Source organism: Schistocerca gregaria, chromosome 1 (assembly GCF_023897955.1).
Source record: "Schistocerca gregaria isolate iqSchGreg1 chromosome 1, iqSchGreg1.2, whole genome shotgun sequence".
NCBI lineage: Eukaryota > Metazoa > Arthropoda > Insecta > Orthoptera > Acrididae > Schistocerca > Schistocerca gregaria.
The window spans coordinates 843,961,072-843,974,053 of NC_064920.1; the positions used below are offsets into that span (position 1 = coordinate 843,961,072).

At 37.5% G+C, this 12,982-nt stretch overlaps 2 protein-coding genes across 4 annotated transcripts in view; one reads left to right on the forward strand and one right to left on the reverse strand.

The window, feature by feature from the left end:
* The window catches only part of LOC126272461 (uncharacterized), a 531,522-nt gene that overhangs the window by 443,853 nt on the left and 74,687 nt on the right, over window positions 1–12,982 (forward strand). The window contains exon 17 of one of the 3 annotated variants that reach the window (XM_049975341.1): window positions 1,804–2,869. The exons of 1 other annotated variant lie outside the window; for it this stretch is intronic. The gene's annotated coding sequence lies outside the window, so the exon portion shown is untranslated. Of the gene's footprint in view, window positions 1–339; window positions 702–1,803; window positions 2,870–12,982 lie in introns of those variants that run through there. One more of the 3 variants, XM_049975349.1, reaches the window with a different exon arrangement.
* Window positions 2,582–3,058, reverse strand: LOC126277206 (piggyBac transposable element-derived protein 1-like). Its single transcript, XM_049977343.1, has one exon. The coding sequence runs from the start codon at window positions 3,056–3,058 to the stop codon at window positions 2,582–2,584; it is 477 nt and encodes a 158-aa protein (XP_049833300.1).

The following is a 12,982-nucleotide window of genomic DNA, read 5'->3' on the forward strand; positions in this document are numbered from 1 at the left end:
AGTCACTTGTTGCAGTTGTGACATCTCAGACCACTGGGAATTTAGTGTGGGTTATTCTGGTTGTCCTTTTTATTTGCTTGATGAGCTCTCTCATGAAAACTTGAATTTCCACATCCATCAACCTTTACTTCCTGTAGCAATTTTTTAATTGAATCCCCAGTTATTAGCATAATGGAGTTCTCTAAATTTGTTTAGTGTTGAAATTGTTCTCAACGAATATTCTTCCACATATGAACAGTTCTGCAAGCTAGTTGTCAAAATATTGTCAGTAATCCTATCCTCTGATAAAGTCCAAAGTCCTCATACATTTGTTGTAATTTATGCTGTGCTTCTTTCTAGGTTGCTGTATTCTACAGATGCAAATAAACAACCTGGGTCAGCTGACAAGGTATTTTAGCTCTTGCAGTACATGTTTCAGTTTCATCTTTGATCTCCTCACTTATGCGTTTTCACAATTCTTGCAACTAAGTTTTCACTGTGAACTGCCTTCTGTTGCATTTCTTTGTCTCTCAATGGAAATGAATGAACATTGATCAAAATCATGATGTCAGCATTCTGTATTTGTATCTTGAAGTGAACTTTCTTGATCTAATACATAAATATGTAGTTTTCTTTGCTTCCAATAAATTTCTGTTGATGTGATGCTGGTGTACGGGGTGGACTGACCCCATAACCTGTTGTAATTTGATCCTTAAGTAAGAAGTGGCTGTGGTTTTGAAACTAAATAAAGCAATTTATCTTCACAATGAATGAATGTTACACGGAAATAATGTAACACTCAACATGAACTATTAACAGCAGAAAATGTAAAGAACTTGTACAAAAAGGCATACATAGCAACAACACCAAAAATGATTTTCTAGTACTGGTACAATGCACGGGTTCTAAATGAGAAGTTCCAACACTTTTCTCTGTCACGTTCTTGTACAAACCGTCATCTAGTTGCAAGAAAAGGTCAATTATCATCTATGTATACAGATGCCAGTTCCCACTTTTGCACTCCGCTCCCTCCTCAGGACCTTAAACATGACTGTAGCAAACTGACTTACATCCATCAATAACTGCTACAAGGCACCCTCATCCCTCACTGCACAAATAACTCACTGCAGTAATAGACATTTTTACACAAACACAAACTATACTTTTGACGGGACACAGTCGTGCTATGCTGCAAGTGCACTCAACTATGCTTCCGCATAGAGTTGCCGGTACACGTTTCCTCCATGTGCATGTATGGACGAAAGGGAAGATACCATTTTCTGGGCCAAATAGAAAGAGCAAAAAGGTGTCGAATTTAAAGTCTGTAAAATATGTCCTCACAAGAAATTGGCTCTCCTCACAAAAAATTGACATCTTCTCCATCTCCACAGTACGCAACACATCACCACAAGCAGTCATACAGTTACAAACATTGCACTGTAGTAGCATACTTGCACAATAATATTTTGAACTGAGTAGACAAGGACTGCCCATCTATCTAGTCAAATGTTGGGCCTGAAGTTCACCTTAAACAAGCCGCCAAAAAATCATAGTTTTAAAAGCACAGATGCTCAACTTCAATTTCGCCAGTTAACAGCAATAAACAGAGGACATGGAAACACTGTAGCACATCGATTAACATGGTCAGATGTGAAGCTTTGTATTCCAAATGTTACAAATTGTATCAAATTTGGATAACAAATTTTTAAGTTTGATTTCATGTTTTTTCAGAGATAAGTACGATCAATAGTATTTCTTACTGGTTATTTTTTGTTGATACCTGACGGTATTTTCTCATTTCTTCTGATTTTATTTTAATTTCAGGATATAAATTGTCAGTGTCAACCTAACATGATCAATATATGAATTAACATATCTCTGAGCTGTACAGGGGTGAACAGTGAAAACTGATAAAAATGAAAATGTATGATGACAGAAAAAAACATATTTTAGTAAAGTTGCGTTTGCAAACAAGCCATTTGCAAAATAATTGAATCGGTCGGAGCTGAAAGGTATCAAGTCCAAATTGCGTATTTTGTTTTGTTGAACATCGTGAATTACTTGGACGATTTAAACAGCACTGAAAAGCATTAACGCATTAAGTACTAAATTAATTTTTTAAACAAATTGAATTTTTTATTCCTTAATTATAATGTAGATAGTGTATGAACCACAATAAGTACAAAAATAGCGAAAGAATATTTATACATGCCGATATAATGGCCATCCTCAAAATAGGACACTGGGATCTAACAGTATCGTATAGCGTACTAAACTGTATTCTAGTCTCAGCTATTTACTTCTTGTGAAACGCTACAATCCACTCAACACACAGTGTTACACGTTATTTAACACAATATGTTTTTGGTTTCCTGTTGCATTTAGCTCTTACACATCTTCTTTGCATGCTTCTTATGTCAATAACATGACCAATTCCACCAAACCTGATGTCAGGTATCACTCTCAACTGACTTGATGGGTATTCCATTGTACGTCCAATATTCAGTCTTCCAGTGTCCAATTTCAGGTACGTAACTGTAACAGCACGTCTGCAATCCAGTAAATCCTGTGCATTTTTCCCATGTACTAGTCTGTAGAAGAGTCAGGCATTCACGAGGGCCATTTCCTGCAAACGTGTAATAGGACCCAGTACAATTTTTTTCCCTCTAATTATCGTCGCATATTTTCCAATTAACCAGTCATGGTGGTCAACACATCCCATGTACACGTTACATGACTTCAAAACGGCAGCTTGTCTTCTTACTTGCCTGTCTACTGTACCGCGTAGCTGCTCCCAAAGGTTCAACTTGGTCAAAATTTGTATCAGTTGTACGCATCTGTTGTCGTGCCATCGAACAAACTTCACCATTCCTGTCGAACTGGTAGTCATAGTTTCCTCGAACTTCCCCCCCCCCAGTTCGTTGCTGCTCAGTAGTGGACAGTCACCTACTCGATTCTCTCTGACAGTCCCAATTGCTCGAAAACCCAAATTTCTCAGATGAATCAGAAGATCTCTACTAGTGAAGAATTTATCAAAGTACACACAATGATTCTCGGGTTTTTCAGTGCAGTCCAACATGTTTATAGGTCGTCCCTTGCAGTATCTGCTGGATCCTTTCCACAGTATAAATCAAATTTGAAACAGTAGCCACTTGCTCCACAAAGAGACCACAACTTATAGCCAAATCTAATAGGCTTGCCTCTGATAAACTGTCTATCTGGAACTGTATTATTTACTAATGGGTAACATATTCATAAATATGCTTACATAATACACTGTAAATTTCAAAGTAACTTCATATCCTGTAATTTATATATAAAAGAGGGGTCGTTACTTACCTCCGCAACAAAATCTGGTAAAATTACCACGTTCTAAAAAGAAAATACATAAGCCGTAGCAGAGTTTCATATTGGAACGTGCAGCAATACAAATAACTGAAATGATAACACCAAGTCCCACTGTCCTATTTCGAGTACACCAAATTTTATAACAATGGAAAACAATGAATATAACTCTAATTAAGCTAACAATGCAAGTAGTTTAAAAGACATATTGCTGACTATAAATAATCACATTAAGATCTTTGCCACATGTTTCAAATATTACTAAATCGTCGATAAAGTAAATACCTGTAATAACGAAAAGTGTGCCTTAGTATTCAATAATCAATTAATAGTAGGATTTATTGCTTTTAATTTCCTCTACGCATACATTTGTTATAAAAGGCATCAACAAATGACGTAGAACAATAATAGATGCAAATTAATAATTTATTGTGTATTTATAAATAAATGTCCTCAAAATAGGACACTGGTACTTAATGAGTTAAGTTAGCCTTCCGTTTCTATGTTAAACTTGTACTGCGGGTCAGGTATGTGCAGCAGACAAGTGGTTAAGTCACGGACTTACTACTTTTCAGCTCCGTGTCTGTTGGCAATTCTGTTAAGTGCTACTTCCCGCGCAAATCTTCAATTTCATATTCATTCAGTTGTTGTTTAACTGTCGTGCCGAAGTCAGTCTTACGCTATGTGGCTCAGAAGAAAGAGAAATGATTTCACTCATAAGAAAAACAGAATAAAACAAGCCATAATCAAAGATAATTAACTGCAGCGGAAAACACGTTGCAAAAAAGAAAACAGGATAGGACTGCTGGGCAGTCAAATTTTTAATACATCAATATTGACGATAATAAGCTTCGTTTCCACTCTGTCTTTTTCCGATGCCGAAGTTGCTATATTGGTGTAACCTGTATTCTTATCCAATATCCATCGTAGAAGACTTGATTAAGTGACCCATTGTTAAACAATTGTATTGATTGTAGATGCCGGAGACGCTGTTTCGAGAGAATCGCTGAAAATGAGAAAATTGATATCCTTTCGAAATTTCGTTATCTCCCAAACAAAGATGCTCAAGATTTGTACCTGATGGGCCTTATTGAAGCTTATGATGTCTAGAGGCAAAGATCTCGGAAATTAGATGGTGCTGGAAAAAATAAGCATTGTTCCAGTTTTCGATGTTTTGTAATGTGCAAGTGCGACAAAAAGCCTTTCGCAAATTGCGCTCCATTGGAATGAAGCAGGTTCCCACATTAATAAATGGGAAACTACCACAAGATAAACATGGTAAGAATGCGAAAGGAAATAAAATTACTGAAAGTATCCTGAAAACAATAACTGAACATAGGGTCTATACATTCTTTTCCTCTGAAGTCCTCACATTATGCTGGAAAGGAAATTCAGTATTTAGATTCTCGGCTGTGTGAGAAAACAACTTATCAGATGTACTGCACCGCATATCCAGACACAGCTGTGAAATATCACTTCTACAGGCAGCATTTTAGCGAAAATTGCGATTATAGCTTCGGCAGACCACAGATAAATGTTTGATCTCTTTGTGAGGAGCTTAATGCGAAATTAAAAAGTTCCCATCTCTGAGAAGCTTCTAAACTTGCAGCCAAGGCACATTTTTGCAGATTCATCTTCTAAGGAGTTAAAAGTTTTACGAGTCCCTGAAAAAAGCCAGGGACTTCAAAATGAAGAAAGAGGTGCCATTGCCTTTGACTATATGCAGAATTTACCCTTACCACAAATTTTTGGGCAAGAAGTGTTTTATGCGTGGCAACTATGGGTAAATGTGTTTAATGTCCACAATTTAACCCTTTAGTGACCAGAAATATCTGCTGCAACATTTTCTTCTAGTGATAAAACATGGAACAAGAATATTTCTTACTTTGAGAATCTTCCACTGAAATTAGAATAAAGCACAGAAAATCTTGCAAATTACTCGAAGTCTAATAATGAAATAAAATATTTTGAGTGTATATTTACAGAAGATCTGTTGCTTCACATTTGCAATTACACGAGCTTATATGCAAGGCAGGAAAGTCAGAGAAGCAAAGAACGAAAATAACTTTAGTAATAGAAGTAGTAGTAGTAGTAGTAGCATTATTAGCTTCATTTATCTATAGACCTCTTTTTACAAAGATATAGGACCTATCAAAGTATTTAAAAATTTAGATCAATTTAAAATAAGCTAATTCGTATACACATATATTTACAGACTTCTAGTTGGAGATAGTCATTAGATTTACTCCTGGTGTACAATACTTCTTTTACAAATAACTTATTAAAGAATGTAATGCCACACTGCTCACTCATATCTCACTATCAGTCACTGCACACACTATACACACATTGTTTCTGTGGTGTCACTGCCAGACACCGCACTTGCTAGGTGGTAGCCTTTAAATCGGCCGCGGTCCGTTAGTATACATCGGACCCGCCTGTCGCCACTATCAGTTATTGCAGACCGAGTGCCGCCACACGGCAGGTCTAGTCTAGTAGTCTAGAGAGACCCCCTAGCACTCGCCCCAGTTGTACAGCCGACTTTGCTAGCGATGGTTCACTGACAAAATACGCTCTCATTTGCCAAGACGATAGTTTAGTATAGCCTTCAGCTACTTTATTTGCTACGACCTAGCAAGGCGCCATATTCAGTTACTATTTATTCTGAACAGATAATATTGTGAAGCATGTACCGTCAAGAGCGACGTTAATCATTAATGGATTAAAGTTAAGTATCAAACTAATTACATCCGCTTTCTGAATTCTAATTGCTTGTCATGTTCCAGACCTCACGTCTGTATAGTTCTTCCCTTCTCACGCCAGCCTGTGTGAGCTAAAACACGTGCATTTCGGACTCCACTAGTAATATGGTGTTGGCTCTTCTGTCAACACTACAGTTTCATAACTTCCAACTGACAAGACATTACTGTTCCTGAGCTAAAAGATTTTTTGGGGAATGCTTATTTTGATAGATGTTCATTAGCTTCCACAACTCGGAAATTATTGGAGCAGTGGTCTCATTCTTGGAGTAACTATGATGTCATAAGTCACGACAAAGCATCAATACAAAAAAATTGTTGAGACCTGCATTGCAATGATAACAGGACGTGTGTCAAAAAAGGAAAACCGGGTGATGACAAGTTCCACAGAATTCGACCTGTCATCAGTGCAATATCAAGCAAGCTTTGTGATGTGTACAAACCATCTTATGTTTTAGCAGCTGAAGAATGTATGGCAGCCTTCAAAGGACGGTCAACACTCAAACAATATATGCCAATGAAATCAGTGAAATGTAGATATAAAGTGTGATGCCTAGCTGATGCCAGTACTGGGTACATCATAAATTTCGACATCTACACTAGAAAAAGAGATACAAATGATTGTTGTTGTTGTGGTCTTCAGTACTGAGACTGGTTTGATGCAGCTCTCCATGCTACTCTATCCTGTGCAAGCTTCTTCATCTCCCAGCACGCACTGCAACCTACATCCTTCTGTACCTGCTTAGTGTATTCATCTCTTGGTCTCCCTCTAAGATTTTTACCCGGCACCCTGCCCTCCAGAACTAAATTGGTGATCCCTTGATGCCTCAGAACATGTTCTACCAACCGATCTCTTCTTCTAGTCAAGTTGTACCACAAACTCCTCTTCTCCCGTATCCTATTCAATACTTCCTCATTAGTTATGTGATCTACCCATCTAATCTTCAGCATTCTTCTGTAGCACCACATTTTGAAAGCTTCTATTTTCTTCTTTTCCAAACTGTTTATCGCCCATGTTTCACTTCCATACATGGCTACACTCCATACAAATAATTTCAGAAATGACTTCCTGACATTTAAGTCTATACTTGATGTTAACAAATTTCTCTTCTTCAGAAACGCTTTCCTAGCCGTTGTCAGTCTACATTTTATATTCTCTCTACTTCGACCATCATCAGTTATTTTGCTCCCCAAATAGCAAAACTCCTTTACTCCTTTAAGTGTCTCATTTCCTAATCTAATTCCCTCAGCATCACCTGACTTAATTTGACTACATTAAATCATCCTCGTTTTGCTTTTGTTGATGTTCTTCCTATATCCTCCCTTCAAGACACTGTCCATTCAATTCAACTGCTCTTCCAAGTCCTTTGCTGTCTCTGACAGAATTACAATGTCATCGGTGAACCTTAAAGTTCTTATTTCTTCTCCATGGATTTTAATACCTACTCCGAATTTTTCTTTTGTTTCCTTTACTGCTTGCTCAATATACAGATTGAATAACATCAGGGAGAGGCTACAACAATGTCTCAATCCCTTCCCAACCACAGCTTTCCTTAAATACCGTCGCTGTATTTTACCCCTGCCACCTTCAGAATTTGAAAGAGCGTATTCCAGACAACATTATCAAAAGCTTTCTCCAAGTCTACAAATGCTAGAAAAATAGGTTTGCCTTTTCTTAGTCTAGCTTCTATGATAAGTCGTGGGGTCAGTATCGCCTCACGTGTTCCCATATTTCTACTCAATCTAAACTGATGTTCCCTGAGGTCGGCTTCTACCAGTTTTTCCATTCGTCTGTAAAGAATTCGCGTTAGTATTTTGCAGCCATGACTTATTAAACTGACAGTTCGGTAATTTTCAAATCTGTCAACACCTGCTTTCTTTGGGATTGGAATTATTATATTCTTCTTGAAGTCTGAGGATATTTCGCCTGTCTCATACACCGGATGGTTGAGTTTTGTTAGGACTTGCTCTCCCAAGGCTGTCAGTATTCTAATGGAATGTTATCAACTCCTGGGGCCTTGCTTCAACTCAGGTCTTTCAGTGTTCTGTCAAACTCTTGACGCAGTATCGTATCTCCCATTTCATCTTCATCTACATCCTCTTCCATTTCCATAATATTGTCCTCAAGTACATGGCCCTTGTATAGACCCCTCTATATACTCCTTCCACCTTTCCGCTTTCCCCTCTTTGCTTAGAACTGGATTTCCATCTGAGCTCTTGATATTCATACAAGTGGCTCTCTTTTCTCCAAAGGTCTCTTTAATTTTCCTGTAGGCTGTATCTATCTTACCCCTAGTGAGATAAGCCTCTACATCCTTACATTCATCCTGTCTGCACTTCCTATCGATATCGTTTTTGAAACATTTGTATTCCTTTTTGCCTGCTTCATTTACTGCATTTTTTATCTTCTTCTTTCATCAATTAAATTCAATATTTCTTCTGTCACCCAAGGATTTCTACTAGCCCTCATCTTTTTACCTGTTTGATCCTATGCTGCCTTCACTATTTCATCCCTCAAAGCTATCCATTCTTCTTCTACTGTATTTCTTTCCCCCATTCCTGTCAATTGTTCCATTATGCTCTTCCTGAAACTCTGTACAACCTCTGGTTCTTTCAGTTTATCCAGGTCCCATCTCCTTAATTCTCACCTTTTGGCAATTTCTTCAGTTTTAATGTACAGTTCATAACCAATAGATTGTGGTCAGAGTCCACATCTGCCCCTGGAAATGCCTTACAATTTAGAACCTGGTTCCTGAATCTCTGTCTTACCATTATATAATCTATCTGACACCTCCCAGTACCTCCAGGCTTCTTCCATGTATACAAACTTCTTTCATGATTCTTTAACCAAGTGTTATCTATGATTAAGTTTGCTCTGTGCAAAATTCTACCAGGCGGCTTCCTTTTTCATTTCTTCCTCCCAGTCCATATTCACCAATTCTCCTTTTCCAACTATCGAATTCCAGTCACCCATGACTATTAAATTTTCGTCTCCTCTCACTATCTGAATAATTTCTTTTATCTCATCATACATTTCTTCAATTTCTTTATCATCTGCAGAGCTAGTTGGCATATAGACTTGTACTATTGTGGTAGGCGTGGACTTCGTGTCTATCTTGGCCACAATAATGCGTTGTTCGTAGTAGCTTACCCGAACTCCTATTTTTTTATTCATTATTAAACCTACTCCTGCATTATTGCTATTTGATTTTGTATTTATAACCCTGTATTCACCTGACCAAAAGTCTTGTTCCTCTTGCCTCACTAATTCTCACTATATCTAACTTTAACCTATCCATTTCACTTTTTAAATTTTCTAATCTGGCTGCCCAATTAAGGGATCTGACATTCCACCCTCCAATCTGTAGAATGCCAGGTTTCTTTCTCAAGGTAACAACATCCTCCCGGCCCCGCCCGGAGATTCAAATGGGGGACTATTTTACCTCTGGAATATTTTACCCAAGAGGACGCCATCATCATTTATCCATACAGTAAAGCTGCATGCCCTCGGGAAAAATTATGGCCATAGTTTCCCCCTTGCTTTCAGCTGTTTGCAGTACCAGCACAGCAAGACCATTTTGGTTAATGTTGCAAGACCAGATCAGTCAATCATCCAGACTGTTGCCCCTGCAACTACTGTAAGGGCTGCTGCCCCTTTTCAAGAACCATACGTTTGTCTGGCCTCTCAACAGATACCCCTCCGTTGTGGTTGCACCTACGGTATGACTATCTGTTTCACTGAGGCACGTAAGCCTCCTCACTAACGGCAAGGTGTATGGTTCGCGGGGGGGGGGGGGGGGGGGGGGGGGGGGGGATACAAATGATATGTCTGTATCTACTTTGGGTGAAGAAGTTGTGCTTACCCTAACAAATACAATGGCTGGCAGAAATATGCTGGTGGCATTTGACAATTATTTTACAACAGTATGAATAATGGAAGAGTTACAGTCTCGTGGAGTTTATAGCCCTGGAAGTGTTCATTCAAACAGGAAGGATTTGCGTGATACACTGAAAAAAATTCTAGATAGAGCAGGGGAGAATTCGAATTTGCTGTCAGATCATGTGTTGCAGCAGTGTAGTAGCAGGATAGTGAACCTGTTTGTATAGTATCAAATTACCACAATCTCAAACACATTACAACTGTTTTGAGAAGAAACAAAGATGGAAGCAGAAGTGAAGTATTCTGCCCATTGGCTGTGGCAAAGTACAATAAAATAATGGGATGAGTGTACAGATTTGTAGCAACTGTTGAGTACCTTCGTGTGGAGCACCATGCTTCTCTAAGTTCCATAGTATATCAACTTAGTGAACTCAAAGAACAAGATGGAGTAATACAAATACAAATGTAATATTTAATATGTTTTGTACTAAAAAATAAAGGATATACTTTTTTTAAAAATACCAAGTTAAGTTACTCCAAAGTTCAGAAGGAACATTAGTTTCCACTAATTTTTTTATACCCATAGGCTAAATTCTCACTTTCAAGATTTAAACTATGATATTATGTATGGTTTGTTAGCCCAATAAAGTGTTCAAAAAAAGTCTACAACTTCTGAAAATAATTTGGTCATCAAAGCATTAAAAGATGACAGCACCATAGTATATCTTTATCATGGCGGTGATGGAAGAAAAGGTGCAAATGAAGTGTGCAATATTCTATACCACTACATTAAAAACTACATTCCAGACACAATCAAGCATCTCAGCTTGTTCTCAGGAGGTACTGGACAAAACCAAAAGCACATAATGGTGAGAATATGTATAGGACTGACTACAATTGGTAGATTTGAGTCAATTACCCACATGTTTCATGAAGATGTTCATTCATACCTACCATGTGATAGAAATTTTGGGGTATTCAAAACGAAAAAAAATTGTGTTTATAAGGGGGCTTTTGTGTTGTTGCCCCAGATGGTAATTAGATGAAATATTTGTCAGGAATTGTAAGCGACTGGTCTTTGAGGTACAGCAGTATGTGAACTCGAGAAGTAAGTTTAAACAGTTTTATTAACAAAGGCTGATTATGAAACACGCATGCTACACCACCCATCATCACTGTGTCTGACATCCTAATTACAATTATATCGAAAGGCTCCATGGTAAGCCAAGAAAAGAGGCATATTCGCACCCGAGGCCACGCTAGTTCATACGGCGCGCTGCGTATGGTGGCCAGTGGTTTACTCCCTGCATTGCACTGTGGCCAGATGCACATGAACTGACTAAGCAAATTGTCAGCATTCCAGGTAGGTTGGCTGGCGAGCATGTGTTATGTACTATACGGCTGCATGCAACCAGTAGACCCTTATATGTTAGTGTTTATGTCTCAAAAGAATACATTGAATTAACAGCAAACAGCAGATTATGATGAAATCATTGATTTTGATGAATGGTGGCCATCCTACTTTAAGAAGATTGTTACATCAATGGAATCTGAAGGATTTCCAAGAGATAATAAGCGGGCATTTTCTCCCTTAAAACTTAAGTAATTCAAGTACAAGATTGGAGAGGTTGAAGTGTCTGTTTACATCAACTCTCCTGTTACTCACAGATGCTTTCTGGAAATTCAAGGTCGCCACCTTATCTCCATGCGATCTGAAAAGGTATACAAGGATAAAGTTCCCATAAACTTCAAAATTATTCAGGACATTGCAAAGTTAGTGAAATATGTTTCTCAGGACGTGATGGAATTTTATGAGAACATTCCAAAATGGTGAACAATGGGTACTCTAAGTGAATCTTCCCATTCTTAATAAGTCACATGTGTTTGTCTGTTTATTCAGGAATTTAAATTGTGTTCAGTTACAGCAGTGATACAATTTGTAATTGACATTACTGTTGTCCTTTAATATGTATTCAGTAAATACATGTGATTAATACACCATATTAAATTTATTAATCAATGAATTTACTAGAACGACATGGCTGAAAAGTCTGTTTTTGAAAATCAAAGATAAATGTGGATTAAATGTTCAAATTGTATTTTTACTGATAAAAATTACATTCTAAGAAATTATTTTATACATAATTGGAATTATAATCGTTATTTATTTGGCTTCGATACATCTATAGAGTTTTTTCCTTCGCCTAAAAAGTTGCGAAAATGGACTTAACGCTTTTAAGCTCCATCTGACTCAACTGTGAAAGTATGGTTTATAGTCACCACTATCTTTAGTATGTAATATAGTACTTAATGTATTTGAAGTTTTTTTAAAAATAGGTTCCATCTAACTGGCTAAATTTCATCCACAATATACCCTAACAAGAAATACAATACTGGTCCAGAATATTACAATTTACTGTGCACTTTTAATTGCACGGGGATATAATTTCAGACATTATCTTTCAAAAGGTGGTATCCATAATCATATTAATAATACAAAAGTATTTACTTTGTGAAGGAATAGCATTTCCATGTGTTACTCATTATTATCTCTCTGATATATTATTAATCTCTGGCTATGAAGTTTTTTTTATTTTTGTCTTCTTTCTTGTACAGTATGCTTGTAAATATATTAGGGTCATCCACAAAGTTGTCAATGTACATGCTTGGGACCAAAATCGAGTATGAGTAGTGCCTTCTCCTGCTTTTGGCTATTTGAAGTTTGGCTGCTAGCTGTATGAGCAGCAGCAGCAAGCAGCCAGATGCTAGCTGGAAAATTTTTCCTGGTGCACCCAAGCAGTCACATTCACACTTGCATGCTTGTACCACTGAGTTGTAGTGAGGCGGAAAGGACGGGAGTGTGGGGTAGTCTCTATGTGACCAATGTTTGTAGATCATGATTTTGTTATTTCCTCTTTGTTTACATTTCTCATGTGAAATGAAAACAAAATGAACTTCTGTGGTACAGAAGACTAAAATATGTTATTAGTTCCAGTTTCTGATTTTGTTTTATTCTCAA